The 21032-nt window shown below is 37.4% G+C and overlaps 1 protein-coding gene across 3 annotated transcripts in view; it reads left to right on the top strand.

Annotated features, from left to right (window-relative positions):
• FOXJ3 (forkhead box J3) overlaps positions 1-21032 on the top strand; it is a 141631-nt gene that overhangs the window by 19892 nt on the left and 100707 nt on the right. For all 3 annotated transcript variants that reach the window (XM_039238653.1, XM_039238651.1, XM_039238652.1), the window contains exon 2: positions 2654-2714. In XM_039238653.1, coding sequence (XP_039094584.1) covers positions 2671-2714 — 44 coding nt within the window. In that variant the 5' untranslated portion in view covers positions 2654-2670. The remainder of the gene's footprint in view (positions 1-2653; positions 2715-21032) is intronic.

The following is a 21032-nucleotide window of genomic DNA, read 5'->3' as shown; positions in this document are numbered from 1 at the left end:
TTGTGACCTTTTTCCCTCCCTCCTTCTGGGTTTTGTGATTTTCTATTGTGAATTTATTTATTTTGGAATCTTACCTGTGGAAATTCTTCTAGGCCTAGAACAAAGGTTGATTTCCCAGAGAGGATTTGCATTTGCTTTTCTCAAGGATGGATGGGTGGCGACATTACCATTCTAGGACTACCCTTAAGAAAATTTTAAGTATGAAGCTTTTTATTTAAAAAATTTTTTAATTTTTTTTTTTTTAAGTTTATTTCTGAGAGAGAAAGAGAGTGTGAGCAGGGAGGGTCAGAGAGAGAGGGAGACACAGAATCTGATGCAGGCTCCAGGTTCTGAGCTAGCCGTCAGCACAGAGCCCGACGTGAGACTCGAACTCATGAACTGTGAGATCATGACCTGAGTCGAAGTTGGACGCTCAACCAACTGAGCCACCCAGGTGACCCCGTATGAAGCTTTTTAAACCATAACCTAGTGAGCGTCAGCTTGTGGTTATGAATATCAGAGGAGTTACTCTTTTATTGCTATCATAGCCCCCCATGTCCTTCTTGGCACTTAGCACCAAAGTTAAGAAACAGTTTTCCTTGCTATTCTCTTGGGTAATACCTGGACTTTGCCGCTTGTACCTTGGGTCCCATTACACCTTGTAAGTGCAAGCTGAAAGTTATAGGGTTTGGCAAAATGCCTCGAAGGTGAATGAAAGCTGGTTTCAGTACGCTGCATACTTGGTTAGCTTCTTTCTTATACTTAGTTTTGGGCAAGATTATTGATTAATTTATAAAGATTTTAAAAAGATTTTATCCATTGTTAAAATTTTCAAAGTTGTGTTAATTAAGCTGTCTAGTCTGTCATTCTGGCAGAAAAAGAAGTGCCTTGTTTCTGTCCGGTGTGTGCAGTAACAACAATTAGATTCAGGGAGTTCAGTCAGCCTCTAGATTAAAGGTTATAAACTTGGGACAAAAGCTGATGTTTTGTTTGGTCTGCATAGTATTAAAAAAATCAGGAAATTATAAATAAAATTTTGGATACCTTGCTTCTTTTGAAAAATTACTTCTTAAAGGGGCACCTCGCTGGCTCATTTGGAAGAGCATGCAACAACTCTTGGTCTTGAGGTTGTGAGTTCAAGCCCCATGTTGAATGTACAGATTAAAAAAATATAAAATCTTGAGGACGCCTGAATGGCTCAGTCTGTTAGGTGTCTGACTTTCGCTCAGATCATGATCTTGGGTTCGTGAGTTTGAGCCCCGCATCGGGCTCCGTGCTAACAGTGTGGAACCTGCCTGGGATTCTCTGTCTCTCTCTGTCTCTCTCTCTCTCTCTGTTCCTTCCCTGCTCACACTCTGTCTTTCTGTCTCTGTCTCTGTCCCTCAGAAATAAACATTAAAAAAAAATACGTGTATATGTGTGTGTGTGTGTGTGTGTGTGTGTGTATGTATGTGTGTGTGTGTGTATATATATAATTTAAAAAAATAAAAAAATGTTAGTTCTTAGAATATTGGGTTTACAGTCCTGCTTAGCAGTAATTGGCTGGAACTGGGAATAGTAGCTGATCCATCCCCTGCAGCGTGAACATGTTTTCTTTATAGTTGTACACAGTCTCCACCGTTTGTGTAGGTATGCAAATGTGTATGCTTATATTCATTCCAGCTTCTCTCATTCATATTACCTGTGGACACTTGTGGCTCATCCTTGTGCCAGGTAGTAGTGATAATAGATAATTTTACATTTGTTCATTAATTTATTTAATTCTAACAACAAACCTGTAATTTGTCCCTGATGAATAAATAAAATTATATAGGTGGTATTTATCCCCATGTTATAGGTGAAGAATCTGAGGTTCAGTGAGGTTACATAAATTCTTCAAAGTCTCACAGCACAGTAGAATTTGAACCTAGAATTTCTATTCAAAACTCCTCTGTTCAAATGCTATCATTAACTTTTTTTTTTTAATTTTTTTTTTAATGTTTTATTTCTAGGAGAGAGAGAGAGACAGCGTGAGCAGGGGAGGGTCAGAGAGAGAGGGAGTCACAGACTGAAACAGGCTCCAGGCTCTGAGCTGGCAGTCAGCACAGGGCCCGACGCGGGGCTCGAACCCACAACCGTGAGATCATGACCTAAGCGAAAGTCGGACGCTTAACCGACTAAGCCACCCAGGCGCCCCTAACTTTTTTTTTTTAAGCAATGGAACTGGAACTGTTCTTCAGATGAAGTCTTAGTGAAGTCCAGTATATAAAAACAGTAAAGATAGCACTGCTTTGATTGACGAATAGATAGAGTGGGAACAATTATGTGAGGATGGGAACCTGCATACTCAGCTCTTTGGTCTCCTTTGGGCACCTCTCTGCAATCCATGGGAATCTACTAAATAGTTTGGACACAGTCTCTGTATATCATAAGCATAACAATTTGTTAAATTTTGAGTTTTCAGCTCCTTTGGATGTTACAGTTCTAGTGTACCTATTTCTCTTATGCTCTGGTATGTTTGTCTTCTTCAGTATAATTCCTCTTACCATTTTTGATTCATATGGGTATTTCTTCAGATAGTGGTGAATCTTTTAGCCTCCTATTTGTTTTCAGAGTGTTTTAATTAGAAATGAGTCTTATTTATAGTTTAATTTACTTCGGAGCTTCTAATAACTAACTCTTCTTTACTTTTCAGATTCTCTTTGTGGCCAGATGGGTTTGTATGGACAGGCTTGTCCATCTGTAACTTCATTAAGGTCAGTACTCTTCTTTTTCCTTTTCGGAATATGTAACATTTTAAAAGTTATGCTGGTCAGATCATATTAGAATGAATTTCAAGGTGAGGTTTATAATAAAATACTGTTGGTTTTGTCAGACAGTGCTGTGTGATGGGTTGGGAGATTTTCCTTACAGATATTTGTGATAATGTGATACAGATCTAAATTTCCTTATAATGAATTTACATATGTTCTTGTATATGGAGTAACAAAATTTTTATACTTTGTCATTCTTTTAAAAAAATGATTCTGCTTTCTACTTGTTTTAATTAGAAAATACCCAGTGAATTTTGATTGCCTTTGTGTAGCAGACTAAATAAGACTCTGCTAGTTTTTATCTCTTTGTAAATGATAATCTAAACATGAAACCTAGATGATCATCATTTACAATAAGTGTAAAAAGTAGGAGCTAAGTTACATACAACTTAGTAGTTTTAGTTTTGTTTTGTTTTTTTTTTTTTTTTTTGAAGTTGCTAGGTCCTTTCTACAAATTAAATCTTATGTGAAATCCAGTGAATAAAACAGATACATACAGGACTTTTTTTCTGCTTGCTTGGGCTTTCATGTTCTACCCTCACAGTTGTCCCTGAGGGGTTGTTGCGGTTCCTAAAGAACAGTCTGAAAAAATAACCTAAGTCTAATCTGGTAATTAAAATCTTTCAGACTAGCATATGAAGTGTTGATGGCAGCATCATGAACTACATGTAACTGCTTCAGCTAGTGCATCATTTATTCAGCATATGAGCACCTAATATGGTGTCAAGTACTATTCTTAATTCTAGGGCTGTAGCAGTGAATGTAACAGAGCAAAATCCTATAATCTGGAGCTACGTTCTGGTGAAGGGACGATTGATAAACAAGAAGTATTTTTTGGTATATATGGTGCTGAAGTGAGCATAAAAAGTATGTTAGTGATAAGAAAGGGAATGGGAAATATAGGGGTATGTGTTATTTTTAGATAGGGTAGCCAAGGAAACCTTTACTGAAATGGTGACAATTGATGACCTGAAACAGTGATGGACTCTTCTACTTTGGGTGTGAAATATAAGCAGTCCAGGCAGAGGGAATCCAGGAACTGGTAGAGCAGGAGAATTGCCTTGTGTGTTGGAGGGACAATGAGGAAGTCAGTGTGGCCAGAACAGAGTAAGTGATGAAGAGAGCTGGGATTGCTCAGTTTTGGAGGGCAGAGGGAGATAGAGGAGGGATAGAGAATTGTTAGAGCCATGAATGTGAAGTCATGGAATCCTTAGGATTGAAAGCAGTTCCAATTGTCTGGAATGCCACAGAAGAAAATGAAGTTGCATTTTTTGTACTTGAATTTTCAGCAGGCCTAGGATGGCTGTCCTTTATCCTCAGTTAGGAAAGCCTTACTCTTTGCCATTATGGCACTTCTTTCCCTGAGAATGCATCTCCAGCTTGAGGAAATAGATGGAGAGATAGTTTTTCTACTTTGTTAGAGTCTGTGTGTCCTCTGCCCATACCTCCAAACAAGGCATACCTGTATAGCTCCGAATAAAACCTTTTAAAAAAGACTATCATCATTTCTTTAATTCCCAAAGCTCCTTTGGAACTAATTGACTTAATGTTATTACTGCCCAGTATGATGGGTGGAATCCTTTTACCCTTTTTTTGAATATTTAAAGCTTTGGGTATGGTCATATTGGGATGTTTTTCAGACTTTGGTCTTCTGTTGGTTAGACTTTCTTAAAGTAATTTTAGTTGTGGAATATGGTGAGGTAATCCTATACTAAAGTCATGGATTGAGATTATATAAGCCCCTTTATTTGAATTTTTACGTTAAGGTTTAAGGTTGCATGTGACATTGGGTTAGGAATAAGGTATATCTAACTTTTGTGCTTGGTAGAATTACAGAATTGGAAGGCATGATGAAAGAAAAGAGATAACCTTGAGTTACTGATAATTTGATAATTTGTAACACTGTGTAACAATTCTTGTGCATAATCTAGAATCTTTTTCATGCATAGAGATATAAATTTAGCATTAGTATTCTGGTGTCTGAGTTGGGTTATTTAGTAGACTTATATACAGCTTTCATTTCTGTAATATTCTGCATGGTCCCATTTATGAAGCAGAGAGTTCCTAGTCTTTAATGTATGGGTAGAAAACCATCATTTGTCATTGATTTTTTTTTTTTTTTTTTTTTTTGTAACTGGAAGCCAGCCTTGAATTTGATATAAGGAAGAAAAGTATGACTATTTTTTAATTTTTTTTACAAATAGTTTATTGTCAAGTTGGTTTCCTAGAGTATGGCTATTTTTTGATGGTGGTGGTGGAATAGAGACAGAATTAGCTAAAACCACAAAAATTTTAGTCTGCTTTTCCATAGTCTTCCCCAAACCAGAAATGACCTCCCCAATGACAGTGTCCAAATAGGAATAGAGTCAGAACTCTTAACTCAAACTCACTGACAAACATAACTCTCTTGTATGTACTACCTTTATATGTATCTTGAGCTTTACTATCTGTATATCTAGAAAATGGCTAGCCTCAAAACAGGAAGTATATGAGTTTGTGGAGAAGAGCTGGATATGTGGCTGAGAATGAGAAAATGGGTAGGTAGGTAGGGATTTGTAGGCATAGGTAAGAGTGAGAGTGGGCCTTTTAGTGTAAATGAAGGTAGGGGGTGAAATGAAAGTATGTGACATTAAAAATTTGTTGGGTAGGGAAGGGTAGTTAGTAAATGGATTATGCCCCACTTCCTTAAGTATTTAGGCTAATAAACAAGTATTGTTTGGTACATACTCAGTATTTAATCTGAATATGTTAGGATTACTTTTAAAATTGCATTTGCTATATGTATTAAAAAATAACGCATTTTATTGTAGAAAATTTGGGAAGACAGATAGAAATGACCATTTTTAATGTCTTCATATCATGTAATACTATACTGATAAGTATCACATGTGAAGTAGAAAAAGGCACCCCATGTTTTCTTTAAAAGAATGATTGCAAAAAATTTTGTAGGAGTGTGGAGTTTTCTCTTGTCCAGCAAGAGAGCAGACGCAGAATTGAATACAAGAGAGGCTAATGTCTGGGAGGAGGCAAGAGCCCTGAATAGAAGTTTCAGCTCTGTATTTATTGACCTCACGAGATATTACTATGGTGGACGTGAAGAAAACAAATCTTACACACATGAATGTGAGAAAACAATCAGATAATAATCATTAACTTGTATGTGTAAGAAGCAAGGGATCTGGGGGGGTGAGTGGAGTTTGTGATCAAAGTACAATAGTATATTTGCGTCAGATGGAAAGTAATTTTACTCATGATCCCATTACAGTATCTCACTAGCTAACCTTGGGTGTTTTCACCCTGTGGTGGCAGCTTTCAGCCCTAAGGTTTTGTTTTTGTTTTTGTTTTTGTTTTTGTTTTTCCTAATCCTTTTATGTAAGTAGAACCTATTTCCCCACAATAGCAAGGTGTACTCTTTAATTTTAACCAAGTTGGTTTTAATTGATGCTTTTTCTTTGCTTGTTACTATAGGTAGCATTGAATATTTACAAGTTACTGTAACAACATTGTAATATGTATAATGAGACTTTTTTTTTTTAAGTAGTTTATTGTCAAGTTGGTTTCCATATAACAGAGACTTTTTTTTTTTAAATCAGGGTGTTGTCAGGAGGCAAAAACCACACCACTTATTTCAACAGAGATACTTTAACAGAATGTTAACTAGGTAACAGAAAGGATAAGAATAAAATTCTAAGGATCATGGACAGAGATATTTCCAGAAGCATCTACCCAGCCCCAAGGGCTTAGAGACGAAGGGGAGGCCTAGAGACTTAGAGGAAGGGTCCTGTAGAACCAAAACTCGTTCCTCTGAGGAGAAGGCACTGTGTGGCTTGTGCTGGTGTCTGAGTTCAAAAGAGGGGTCCCTTGGGTTTGAGACAGACCCCTGAGGAATGGGTATTGATTGGTGCTGGTTGTCTTTCAGTGGGGTTTGATGAAGATAGTTCCACAAGTGTTGGGAAAACTATAAACTGGATTCACTTACTACTGTGGGGAGGGTTTCTTGTTGTAGGAGTGAAGAAGTCTTTGGTGGGGTAATGGGTTCATGAAGCTTAAAGAATAAAGTGGAAGGCACCAGTATCTTTTTCCATCCCCAGGGTTGTGGTCCATCTTTAAATGCTCCCTCTTGGCAGAACCTTATGGGAAATCACCTGGCAAAGCACATGTGGTTTACAGAGTCCCAGTTCCAGCGTCATTAAGGCAGATGGGAAGAAGGGCTAGGGGTTTGGTTGGAGCTGAGAGGCAGTAACTTAATAACTTGTTCCAGCAAACTACTCAGAAATAGGATATAAAAAGATGTTTTTTTAGGATCTATCTATAAGATAGTTTCTGGCGACACTTCCTAACTTCTACCTGAGATCTCTTGTTGTGGGTTTTTTTTTTCTTTCTGTTTTTACCCCTTTTTTGCACTTCCATTTTCCTTTTTGTTATGCCTCCCCCTTAAAGAGGATTATTGATCCAGGCTGTCTGTTTAGGATATACTAGGAAACACATAGGGATATTTTAGCACCAGAAGAGCTCATGTGATAGCGTCCCAGATGTATTTCCCATCCATCAGTTTCCTCATTTCCTCCTTCCCCTTCTCTTGATATTGATGATCCTGCTATTTAGAATGGCCAGAGAATGGTAGATTTATTTTAAGGCCTCTTGCTGCCTTGTTTCTAGTAATAGGCTTGGTATTGATAAGGCAGCTCTGATACGTAGTATTAGCATGAAGTAGCTACAGGCTTAAATCTCTGCCATATGTTACTCATATGATCTTAGGAAGTTGTTTCACTTTTCCCAATTTTGCTGTAATAGGGTTATTAATGCTTATTACTTCACTGGTCTTTTGAGATTCGTGGGGTTAAATGTATACATAAGTCATGTGGCATGTTTTTCCCTCTTTTCTCTTCAATAGTAGGAAGCAAAAGGAGTCTTCATTTTTAGAATAAAAGAGGACAGATTTGTATCCTTTGCTGTCAGCTCAAGAACATGGGGGGCTCTCTTTTCTCCCTTCTATTTCCCTTTCACTCTGAATTCTTAGATTCTAGAGTATCTACCAGTAGCGATCAGGTTTGCAACTGGCCTTCAGGCTAAGGATGTTTGCTGACATTGAATATCATATGTTTGTTATATCTATAATTTTATGCTGTTAGGTCTCTCCCACACAGTGGCAAAAATAGCTTTTGCTAGGTCATGCCATAGTTATCATTGTTACCATCTTTAAATTTTTTTTTTTTAATTCTTTTTTTTTAAATTAGAATGAGTCGGGGAGGGGGCAAAGGGAGAGAATTTTTTTTAAAGTTTATTTATTCTGAGAGAGACAGAGTCAGTGTGAGTAGGAGAGGGGCAGAAAGAGAGAGAGAGAGAGAGGAGAATCCCAAGTGGGCTCTGTGCCGTCAGCACACGGCTGTTCGATGCTGGGCTCGAACTCATGAAACCATGAGATCATGACCCCAGATAAAGCTGAGAGTCAGACACCTAACTGAGTGAGGGCACCCCAAGAGGGAGAGAATCTTAAGCAGATTCCATGCTCAGTGCAGAGCCTGACCTGGGGCTCAGCCTTATGATCCTGGGCTCATGTCCTGAGCTGAAATCAAGAGTTGGGCACTTAACCAACTGAGCCACCTGGGCGCCCCTCATTGTTACCATCTTTATCAAGCTTTTTGAGGAGATTGATAGAATCTGTTAGTTTGCGTGTTAGATGTGGCATATTCTAATTAAATGAAGAGTAATGAGTTTTGCTTTTAATTTTGAAAATTAAAGAAACTTTTCTAAACTGTGTTTTGAACTTTTCTGGCTTTAAAAAAATTTTTTTTCAATGTTAATTTATTTTTGAGAGAGAGACCGAGCATGAGCAGGCGAGGGGCAGAGAGAGAGAGGGAGACACAGAATCTGAAACAGGCTCCAGGCTCTGAGCTGTCAGCACAGAGCCTGATACGGGGCTCGAACTCAGGAACAGTGAGATCATGACCTAGGCCAAAGTTGGATGCTTAACCAACAGAGCCACCCAGATGCCCTTCTGGCTCATTTTTTAAAGCTTTACTGTCTGGTGTTCGCTTCGGCAGCACATATACTAAAGCTTTACTGTCTGATATAGTAGCCACTAGCTTCATATGGCTATTTAAATTAATTAAAAATTAAAACAAGAAAAATCAGTTCTTTAGACACACTAGCCATGTTTTAAGTGCTCAATAAGTACACATGACTAGTAACTATTCTACTGGATAGCCCACAGACATTTCCATTGTTATAGGAAATTCTGTTGGAAGGTGCTGGCCTAGAGCATATTAAATGTAATTTAATCTTTGATTTAAGATGACTGAATATCCTAGGGCTTCCATTTCTCAGCATTAGGTATTGAAAAGTACCATTGATTAGTCATTGATTTAAGGATATATTATTAAAAGTTACTTTTGTGACTGAATATTGACTTTAGTAGCTAGCATTTATGGTGTTCTTACTACTAGACCAGGCCTTATTTAAGCATTTTAAAGTATATTAATTAAATCCACCCCCCAGCAGCTCTGTAAGATTGATACCATTATCTTCATTTCACAAATGAGGAAATGGAGATACAAAAGTTGAGCTTAACTGAAGGACATGCAGTGAATAAATGGACAGAGCTGGGATTCATTGTACATCTTGCTTCAGTACCCATGCTCTTAATCATGAAGTTCTGCCTCTTGACTCTCAATATTTATCATCATTTGAGGCTTTTTCTTAAAATGAGGGATGTAAAAAAATATTCCACTTAATTGAGGATATTCTAAAAAATAATTGTAAAAGGGAAATATGAATGCAGGAAACTGGAAAAAGGTGATAGAAAACTGGTGATTTAATTTTGAAATCTGTTGTCTAAAATTGAAAAAAACATCTTGTTATGAAAAGCAGCAGCTTTTTTTCCAAGGAGAGATGGTGGAGAAATTTGAGTTGTCATGAATTCATATACATGGGAGAAATAATATCAGAGGTAATAGGGAATAAGAAGCATCAGGAGGTATACTGGCAAAGTAAAAGAGGAGGTAAATATAAAATCTGTGCCTGTCAAAAGTGTATATGGTATAAAATAATACTGAAAAATAAAAAAGAAATATGATTTGATTTAGTAAGCTTATTTTAGTCAAGCTTTGCTTGGCTGCAAGTAAAGGAAACCAGCACTGGATATATCAAAAAAGAAAAGGAATTTATTTGTGGAGAATACTGGGGTATTTCACAGAACCCAGGGATAGCTGGATCTCTTGAGAGAGTAGAATTTAGGTTCTTAGGAAACTAGGCAGTATACTCTCTTTTCTTTTGCTTTTCTCTGATTGTAATTTATTTCTTCATTTCTGCAAATCAGCTTTCTTTCTTTCTGGCATTTGGTCATCCCATACCTCTCAAGTTCATAACTTCATTCAGGAGACCAGCCCAAACCACTTCAGTCCTAATTCTGAATTCCTAAGGAAGAGAATTCAGGTGAACAACTTAGGTCAAGTATTTATCCTGGTTCTCATCCTTTAATTTGTTGTTGTAGTACTCATACAGATACGGTGTAGAGAAGATTTTCAGGGTCCTGGTGTTGGAGACAACTCTGACAGAGGGCATGGTGAGCTAGGAAAAATACTACAGGAAGCGTCTGATATAAAGCAGCATGTATCCAGTGTTGGGTGAGAAGAATTAGGAATTCAAGAGAGGATGTTTTTAGGATTCAAACCCTTTCCTAATAGTCATGTGGGTAGTGAACAGGAGACTTGATTTCCACCTTCCTTTTGGAATAGAGTATCTTTAGAATTGTGAATTTGGAATTGGACTCTTACCCAATTCTGTTTGACAGATACATACTGAATCCATACTCATTTTGTGTTTATAGCATTCAAAATTCTCATAGAAACAACAGAAGAAAAGGACAGTAGAAAGATGATTTTGCCCCATACTGATTCTTACTTGAGAGCCTGAGGTATCGATAGGTGCTGATGATAGGTTCCTGTTGAAGGTTTTGGTGCTGAATGGAAATTTTAAGCATAGGAACCCATTTCCTCGCAGTTAACACTCTTTCCACTCCCAACTGTCCACCCAACTTGGAAAGTAATATATTAGCTATATAAGAAGGTATAAAAAAAACTTCCATGGAAGTTATGGAAAGATGAGACTGAGTAAGTAGAGCCTCAGAAAAATACAGTGCTTACTTTATTACGGGTAGGCCTATAGATAATTCAAAAAATAAAAACCTGAGAAGCCCACATACTGTAATCAGAGGATTACTGGTTTGGAAGCCATATAAAGTGGGGATAATCATTCGTTCTTTACCCTAAGTACAGATATAGTTATTTTTGCTATTGATACCAAGACAAAACCTATGGGGCTTAAATTCATAAAGGAAGATATTATTGGTTTTCAAATTGATTGTAGACATTTTAATGGGTATAGAGTGGTATCTCATTTGTGATTTTAATTTGTCTTTCCCCATTGACCAATGATGTAATATGCTCACTGACTACTTGTATGTCTTTATTCATACTTTATGCACATTTTAAAACTGGATAGTTTGTTGTCTCATTGCATTGTAAGAGTTCTAAAATATTCTGGGCACAAATTTTTTTATTAGAGCAAAAAGGTTTTTAAATTTTCTGCTTCCAATTTATTTTTTTTAATGTGATTTACTCAAAACCACTGTGTGTACACACACACACACACACACACACACACACACACACAGTAAAACCTTGAATTGTGAGCAACTTGTTCTGTTAGTGTTCTGTAAGATGAGCATGTGTTTCTAATAAATTTTTTTTAATGCTTTCACTTTTTTTTGTTGTTTTTTTTTTTTAATTCTGAGAGAGAGAGAGAGAGAGAGAGAGAGACAGAGACAGCATGAGCAGGGGACGGTCAGAGAGAGAGGGAGACACAGAATCCGAAACAGTCTCCAAGCTTTAAGCTGACTGTCAGCACAGAGCCCGACGCAGAGCTCGAACCCATGAACCGTGAGATCATGACCTGAGTCAAAGTTGGACGCTTAATCGACTGAGCCACCCAGGCGCCCCTCTAATAAATTTAACTTGATAAAGGAGCAGTGTCTTTCAGTAGGAGTAGTATGTGATGTTGAACATCACATGATCACAAATGAGCCAGTGGTTCTTCTCTCTCTCTGTCTCTCTGTCTCTCTCTTGCTGCAGGATTGTGGGTGATTGTCTCACATGCTTGGATGCTGGTCTCAGGCCAAGGTATTTGGCAGAAATCTGATTTTTCAGAATGTTGGAAGGTGCCCACTTCTGACATTAGTGTATTTTTGGTCACTTTAATGCACCTATGGACAGTCCTTTGCTTTTCCATAAAAGAGTAAGCTTAGGATTGCTTTGCGTCATTCTAGGTCAGGCTGCCTGCAGATATAGACCCTTTCCTCTGCTGCCTTATTGCCAGTTACGTTAAATTCAGTGTATGACAAGAGTTTATTAATACCGTACTATAGTCAGTGTGCGAGTGTGTACAATGGCTCTCAGCAGAAAAAGGTTGAAAAGGAAGGTGGTAAGAAAGAGATGAATATGGTGGAAGTTCAGAAAAAAGTTGAGAAGTATGAATGAGCTATGTGAGTGGCTGAAATTGCAGGATTTTATAGGTCTACGTTGACCATTTGCACAATATTAAAGAAGAAATAAGGGGGCTAGATGCAACAAAAAGACTTGAGAATGTCAAAACAATGGCCACATGTTCTGGAAGATGTAGAGAAATTGCTTCTGGTTTGGATAAATGAGAAGCAAGTAGCAGGTGATACTGTGAGAGAGAACTTTATCTGCAGTAAGGCAAAGGCCTTGTATACCAACCTTGTAAGTACACTGCCAGGTATGTCAACAGAAAACGAAGAAGGCTTTGAGGCAAGTAAGGGATGGTTTGATAATGGCATCTGTAGTGTTGTGAGGCACAGAAGCAGTCTCTGTTGTGCCTCACAACACAGAGAGGCTGCGAGTTTGGACGCTAAGGCAGCTGAGGCATTTGCTACTGAGTTCCAGAAGCTCACAGTTTCCAGGTGTTACCTGCTAGAGCAAGTTTTTAACTGTGAGGAGACAGGGCTTTTTTGGAAAAGATGCCAAAGAGGACCTACTTTACAGAAGAAGAGAGTACCCCATCAGAAGCCCATGAAAGACTGTCTTACTCTCTTGTTTTGTGCTAATGCAAGTGGTGATTTCAAAGTCAAGCCCCTGCTCATTTATCATTCTGAGAATTCACAAACCTTCAAGAATTGCAAGGTGCAGAAGAGCTAGTTAATTGTTATGTTGAGGTCAACAGTAAGGCTTGGGTCACTGCTATCTTGTTTATTGAGTGTATCAATGAGGCCTTTGGTCCTGGCAATGAAGAAACACCTTTTAGAAAAGGTGTCACTTCCAGGTGCCACTCGAAACCTTGCTGGTTATGGATAATGCTCCTGCTCATCCTCCAGGCTTTGAGGACGACTTACTGGAAGATTTCGATATCATTAAGGTCAAGTTTCTTCCTCCCAGCACCACTTCAATCCTCTAGCCCATGGATCAGAAGGTTATTTCGAACTTTAAAAAGCTTTATACCAAAGCACTGTTTCACTGATGCTTCAAGGTGGCCAAAGGAACAAACCTTATACTCTGTTTGGAAAAATCATTTCCACATCGTGAACTGCCTCAAGTTCATCAATAAAGCCTGGGTTGGGATCAACAAGACAACCCTCAGTTCTTCATAGAGAAAACTGTGGCCTGATTGCATTCTTGTACATGACTTAGAGGGGCTTTCTCATGAACAGAACCTGCCAGTTGTCGATGAAATTGTGTTTTTAGGGAAGACTATGGGACTGGAAGTGAATGAGGACAGTGTACAAGAGCTGGTGGAGAGGGGTGCCTGGGTGGCTCATTGGTTAAGGGTCTTACTCGATTTCAGTTCAGGGCATGATCTCATGGTTCATGAGTAAAGCCCTGCATCAAGCCCTGTGTTAGTAGTGTAGAGCCTGCTTGGGATTATCTGTTTTCCCTCTCTTCTCTCTGCTCCCTTCCCTGCTTTTGTTCTTTCTCTCTCTCAAAAATAAACATTAAAAAAGAGGGGGGGGGTGCTGGTGGAGGAACATGGCCAGGAGCTGACCAGTGATGAACTGATTGATCTGTATCATGAGCAACAGCAAGAGGTTATGGAGGAGATCTCATCTGCAGAGGAGGAGGAGAAAAAGGCAGAGGAATCCCTCACTTCAGATAAGATTAGGGAGACTTGTAAAATGTGGGAAATGGTGCAAAATTTTGTAGAAAAGCACCACCTGAATAAGGCTTTAGCAGTGTGAGACAATGCAGTGTCACATTTTCATGAAATCCTCGAAAGGAAGTAGAAGTATCATTGGATAGGTTCCTTGTTAAAAGTTGCATGAAAAGAAAAAGATTCCATTGAGCCAGTAGGTAGCAGTGCTTCTGTTAGTGCTAGTGAAAGTCATCCTACACAGTAATCCTCCTCTCTCTTGTCTCTCTCACACCAACCATGAAGGTTTTCAAAGGTAAGTGCAGGTTAATTTGTTTACTTTTTATATTTTGTATTTTCTTTATTACAGTATTTAATCATTTTTTATGTGAATATTTTTGGGTTGTAGACGAATCATCTTAGTTTCCATTATTTCTTGAGAAACTTGCTTTGATGTACAAGTAGTTTGGATTAGAAGCCTGTTTCTGGAACGAATTATGCTCACAAACCAAGGTTTTACTGTATATATATTTAAAACAGTGTTATTGAGATATAGTATGATTTGATACGCTTGTCCTCCCTGCCCCCCATAAAATTATTACTATAACATATCCATCACTCCCAAGTTTCTTGGTGTCCCTGTGAGGTTCTTGTCACTTTTTGCAAGATACTAGTTGATCTGCATTTCTGTCCCTATACGTATATTTGCATTTTCTTGAGTTGTATAGAAGTGGAACTGTATAGTATGTATTTTTTTATTTGTCATCTTCTTTAATTTAGCATAATTACCTTGAGATTCATCTATGTCACTGCACGCATTAATAGTTCATACCTTTTTGTCCCATTGGATAGATATGCAGCATTTACTTGATCTATATTTGGGTTGTTTTCCAGTTTTAACTATTACAAATAAAAATGCTGTGAACAGTTATACATGTGTCTTTGTGTGGACATATGATTTATTGTTGGTAAATACCTGGGAATGAAATGACTGGATTACATGGTAGGTTTATGTTTAAGAAACTGTCAAACTGTTTTTGAAAGTAATGTACGATTTTACATTCTCACTAGCAGTGGGTGAGAATTCCAGTTGCTCCCTATCTCTGGCAACACTTGATATGGTTAGTCTTTTAATTTTAGCCATTCTAGCAGGTATGTAGTGATCCTTTAGTGTAGTTTTAATTTGCGATTCCTTAATGATTAATGATGTTGAGCATCTTTTAAAGAGCTTCTTCTTTACCATCTTATATCTTTGTTGAAGTACTTATATCTTTGTTGAAGTATCTGTTCAGATCTTTTGCCTGGCCTCCTCCGTCTCCCTCCCTTCCTCTTTTTTCCTCTTCCTTTCTTCCTTTCTCTCTCTTTCTTTCTGTCTTTGTCTTTCTCTCCCTCTCTCTCCCTCCCTCTTTCTTTCTCTCTTTCCCTCCCTTCCTCCCTCCCCCCTTTTCTTTCTTTCTCTCTCTCCCTCTCTTTCCCTCTTTCTCTCTCTGTTTCTTTCTGACTTTGTTGAAGTCAATGCCTCTGTACTGAGACAAAAGATTGTGTTTACATAAGCACAAGTTGTAACATTTCACAACTTTTAAAAGGAATGTCAACCATTACAACAATCATGCATATGCTGATAATCACATTTTAGAAGCATTTCAACCATTTCTAAAGAAATGCTTTTAACATTGTTGTATACAGAACTACTTTCAATAAACTGCAAAACACTGCTGAATTTTTCCAGTATGAACTCTAAACTGTCAACAGAAAAGGGAGGCATAAATATTTAAATCTTTTGCCCATTAAAAAAATTGGGTGTTCTTTATTATTAAATTTTGAGAATACAAAGGACTAGAGATACAAGTCCTTCTTAAGTTACACGCTTTGCATTTTGTTTCAGTCTGTGGCTTGTCTTTTCATTCTCCTAATGATGTCTTTTGAAGAACAGAAGTTTTTAATTTTGATAAAGTTCAAATGATCAGTTGTTTTCTTTTATGAATTGTGATTTTTTTTTTTCACGTCATATCTGGGAAATATTTGCTTAACCAAATGTTAAAAAGATTTTCTCTCATGATTTCTTCTTGAAGTTTTATAGTTTTAGCTTTTACATTTCTGTAATTCAGTTTATAGGGTTTTGTTTATGATATGAGATAAGGGCCATTCCATGTTTTTTCATAAAGATAACCAGTTATTACAGCATCATTTTTTGAGGTTTTTCCTTTCCTAACTTGTCTTGGGACCTTAATCAAAAATCAGTTGACCTGTGAAATAAGTGAAAGGGATTAAGAGGTGAGAATTCCAGTTATAAAATAAATACATCGTAGAGGTGAAAAGTAGAGCATAGGAAATATAGTCTGTAATACTGTAATAATGTCGTTAATACTGGTGATTATACTTAGGTAGTGAGCACTGAGTAACATACAACATTGTCGAATCACTATATTGCCCACGTGAAACTATTATAGCATTGTATAACAGCTATACTTCAGTGATGCTAATAATAATAAATCAGTTGACCATACATTTTTGGACCCTGTTCTGTTGATTTATATGTCTGTCCTTTCACTGAGACCATTTGTCTTGATTACTGTAGTTTTTTTTTTAATTATTGCAGTTTTATAGTAAGTCTTGAAACCTGGTAGTTTTAAGTACTTTGTTGAGAAAAGAACCTGATAACCCAGTATTTGCTTAGTGATGAGTTAAAAGTTGGGGTGAAGAAAAACTTTCATATTTATAAATTGCCAAATAAGTTTTTATTTTTATTTATTTAATGTTTTTATTTATTTCTGAGAGAGAGAGAGAGACCGCGTGAGCAGCGGAGGGTCAGAGAGAAAGGGAGATATAGCAGGCTCCAGGCTCTGAGCTAGCTGTCAGCACAGAGCCCAACGTGGGGTTCGAACCCACGGACCATGAGATCATGACCTGAGCCGAAGTCAGGTGCTTAACCAACTGAGCCATCCAGGCGCCCCTCCAAATAAATTTTTAGAAGATGGTAAAGAGCTATGGTTTTCTTGAGCTTATGGAGGTAGTTTATGGAAGTAGTTTATTCCATTAAGAAAAGATTATGTGATTTATGGAAGAAGTTGCCATGCTTAATGAAAAGAAAAGGGATAAAGTCTGTGTTAAAGACAGCAAAGCTGAGAAGCTTTGAAGTGATGATGACAGGAAACAAAAAAACCAAATATGTAAAATCTTTAGGAGCCAGTAGCAGAAGAAGCAAGGTAAGTCTCTAGGCAGAGAGATTCCCCCAGGGTCCAATAAGTTTGAGCTGCAGTATCTTTTTATAGATTACTAGTAAACATTTTACCCTAAACAGCACTGGGATTTCTATGGAAGTTAATCCTCTTCAGACACTCTCACACCATGGAATGATAATCAGTATTGATATATTATGTACACTGATAATGATTGATGTGCTCTTAGAACAGAAAGTCTGTATCTAGATTTTAATAGTTTGGTCAGTTGACTCATGATGAAATTCCTTTAGATTCTAGCTTAATTCATTCTCACTGATTTTTCAGAATTACCTTAATGAATGTGCCTTTGACTGGCATAGTTCTGTAATTTTTTTCTTCAGTGATTATTGTTTTAAAGTTTAGAATTGGGTGTCCTTTCCCCCCAGATCCCTCCACTTCTACTCATTCTTTAAAAATTTTGGTCCATTTCTTACGAAAACTGAAGTCTGCTGTGTAACAGACTCAGTCTGATTTTTCTTTTAACCTAGCCATGCTTGAAATTATAACCAGGAGCCTAAAAGTAGACATTAGAACACATTTGTGATACTCTGAGAACAACTCTGACTCAAGGAATCTATACATATTGTAGACATTTCCTACTGTTAAACAGCTGTATGTCAGATTGCCTATTTAAGAAGAGTTACAGGAAATTTAGAGGTTGATTTTTGGCCTTTTCAAGTTCTGTGCATCTCATGTGGCCAGAGAAATTTAAATGGTTCTGAACATTTTAAAAAATCCACAATGTGGAACTGAATTCAGCTATATTTGTTGTATGCTGTACACTACAAAGACTTCATTGACAAAGGAGAAAAACAAGCAAAGTTGTTTTTTTTTTTTTAATTAAGATTCCTAATAGTTGTCATTTGTTGAATGTCTACTGTGTGCCAGGCATTAAGTCTATCTTAGGGTGTTCCACATATATTTTGTCATTTATTACTCAGAGCAAATCTCTGAGGCTTATAGGTTTGTTTGACTTGTTCAAGGATGCAGTTAATAAGTGGAAGAGTGAAAATTCAAGCTTTTTGAGTGACTTGGAAGCTCTTTTTTCATTACATTGTACTATATTAGAAACAGTGATCTTTAGTCTTTGAGTTAATGAATTATTATAACAGTTCTTAAATTTTTTGGCCTCTCAAAAATTATTTAATTTCCAAAGAGCTTTGTTTTATCTATCAAAATTTATTGTATTTGGAGTTAAAACTAAGAAAAAATTAAAATATTTAGTAATTTACATAGATATAACAGTAAGTCCATGATATGTTAACATAGATAACATGCTTTAAGAAACATTAACTATTTTGCAAAACAAAAAAGGTAAGAAGTTTGGCAATTGGTGTTACATTTTTTCAGATTTTAAAAACTGGTTTATTAGAGATAGCTAGATTCTCATCTCCGCCTCTGCATTCAGTCTGATGTGGTATCTATCACTCATCAGATAGCATCTGAAGAGCTCATTCGAGGATGAGAATGAAAAAGGCAGGTAACATCTTATAATGAAAATTGTTTTGACCCTTCAGATTTCCTGAAAGGGTGTTGGGATCACAGTTTGAGGACCAGCTGAATCATATTAATACCTCACATGTAGAAATTCAAGCCCTTTCTTCAGCATTTTCTGTGCATATACTTACCACTAAATGATAAGATGGGCTTAGCTTCCGCGATGTTAGCCCTCTGGCAGCACTAGTGCCGAACTACTTGTATAATGTTGTGTGGTGGGTTAAAGCAGTATGGTTGTAGAGAGGTCAGGATGAATAAGCACTTAGTAAGACAGGATGAACCAGTGAATATGTGTTACTCAGAGGACTTTTACTCTATGTACATTTTATATATGTGCTTTAAACTAAGTATAAGGGGTATTAATAGCAGATTCTGTCTGGGTTTTTAAATAACAGCTGCAAAGATGGCTTTGGGTATTCTTGTGTTAAAGGGATTAGTGCTCATCAGTCTTTCCAACTACTCAGATTCCAGTAGGTAAGTGAGATTTAAATGCAAAATATAGTATTTACTTAATGACAAAGTGTAGTTGAATGGTTAATGTCCAAAAATACTTATTTTTCCTTCCTGCACTGTAGAGCAGAAGATACCTAAGATGAAAATTACACAGAGAGCATAAAGATACCTTTTGACTGCATGATCCTTTAAGTTTGTACACTGAGTGGAGTTCTAACTATGTGTATGGCTTGTATGAATTTAAAATACAGTTTTATGAATTTAAGATTCTATTTGGAGATAATTTAGAGAAGAGCAGTAAATAGGGCTTCAGATTCAGGTCCTTTTGGAGAAGTTCTGGACTTCAGACTTACAGAAAAAGGAACACAGGTTGTGTTAATACTGTAAAATATGTGAAGCCTCATCATGAATTGATCTCTGACCAGTTCTCATTTTCTTTTTTTTTTTTTAAACATTTATTTATTTTTGAGAGACAGAGACAGATCATGAGCAGGGGAGGGGCAGAGAGAGAGGGACACACAGAATAGGAAGCAGTCTCCAGGCTCTGAGCTGTCAGCACAGAGCCCGATGTGGGGCTCGAACCCACAAACTGTGAGATCATGACCTGAGCTGAAGTCGGACGCTCAACCGACTGAGCCACCCAGGCGCCCCCCAGTTCTTATTTTCCAAGAGAGAATTTAAAGAAATTTTCTTCTGTGTAGCAAGGGAGAGATAGATTAACCAGTTAAAACTTTTAATTTTTTATTTCTTTTTATTTTTATATATATTTTTAATTTTAGAGTGCATGAGCAAGGGAGGCGGGGGGGAGGAGGGGAGAGAGAGAGAGAGACTGAGAGACTGAGAGACTGAGACTCTTAAGCAGGTTCCAGTCCCAGCACAGAGTCATATGTAGGGATTGATCCCATGAGCCTGGGATCATGACCTGAGCCGAAATCAGAAGCCTGCTTCAGATTCTGTCTCTCCCTCTCTCTCTTCTCTCCTGCTTGCCTTCTTTCTGTCTACCAAAAACAAACATTTAAAAAAATTAAAAGAAAATTTTAACATTAAATAAAAATAAATATTTAAAAAATTAAAAGTTCTGGGGTGCCTGACGCATGCAAATGGGGAAGGGACGGGGAGGTGGGGACAGATGATCCTCGGTGGGCTCCGAGCCTGACATGGAGCTCAAACTCATGAACCGTGAGGTCATGACCTAGCAGAAGTTGAACAGTCAACCGACTGAGCCATCAAGGCACCCCTATTCATTTATTTTTAAGTAATAAATATGCCCAACATGGGGCTTGAACTCACAAACCCAAGGTCAGTTGGAATTGCATGTTCTATCAACTGAGCCCCTTTAAAACAAACTCCAAAACCCAAAATGCCGTGAGTTTTTACCTTAGGACAGGTTGAGTAAATTGTGAACTTTTCTTCCCTTGGAGATCTTAATATTGTTGGTCTCCAAGATGGGTAATACCAGGACTTTAAAAATGACCCAGTGAGGTTCTTTTTCATCTCTGATTTTATGATAAATAGCTCTGAAATCACATAAGTTTTACAAATGGTGGTTGTCTCACTACTAAGTCTCCCAGAATTTTGCATTAGTTGTGAATATTCTTGGAATTTTAGGGGGAAAAGAGAAGTGAAAGTCAAGAGTTTTGGATAGTTCACTGTTTGTGTATTGGGTTCCCTCTCATTAGTTATGATTTCTCCACCTGTATTTGCACTTCAAACCACTGAGGACTTTTCACTTTATCTTTTAAAAAAGGCCATAAACTTAGAAAGTTTAAAGCCTCAGTTATTCATACCTTAGTGGAGATTACTTTGATGCTGTCAATTTTTCTCCTAAATGGAGCAGAGATCACTGTTTTGAAAAGGTGGGGAGTTTTTACTAAAAGAGAACAAGTAATTAATTTTGGAGTTTATAACACCAGTCTTGGGGGGCCAATATTAGACTTAGGGCATGTGAGAT

This window comes from Hyaena hyaena, unplaced genomic scaffold (assembly GCF_003009895.1).
Source record: "Hyaena hyaena isolate Hyena2069 unplaced genomic scaffold, ASM300989v1 scaffold_144, whole genome shotgun sequence".
In the NCBI taxonomy this organism is placed as follows: domain Eukaryota; kingdom Metazoa; phylum Chordata; class Mammalia; order Carnivora; family Hyaenidae; genus Hyaena; species Hyaena hyaena.
Note: the sequence above shows the minus strand (reverse complement) of the source record. Positions and strands in the feature narration are given on the sequence as shown.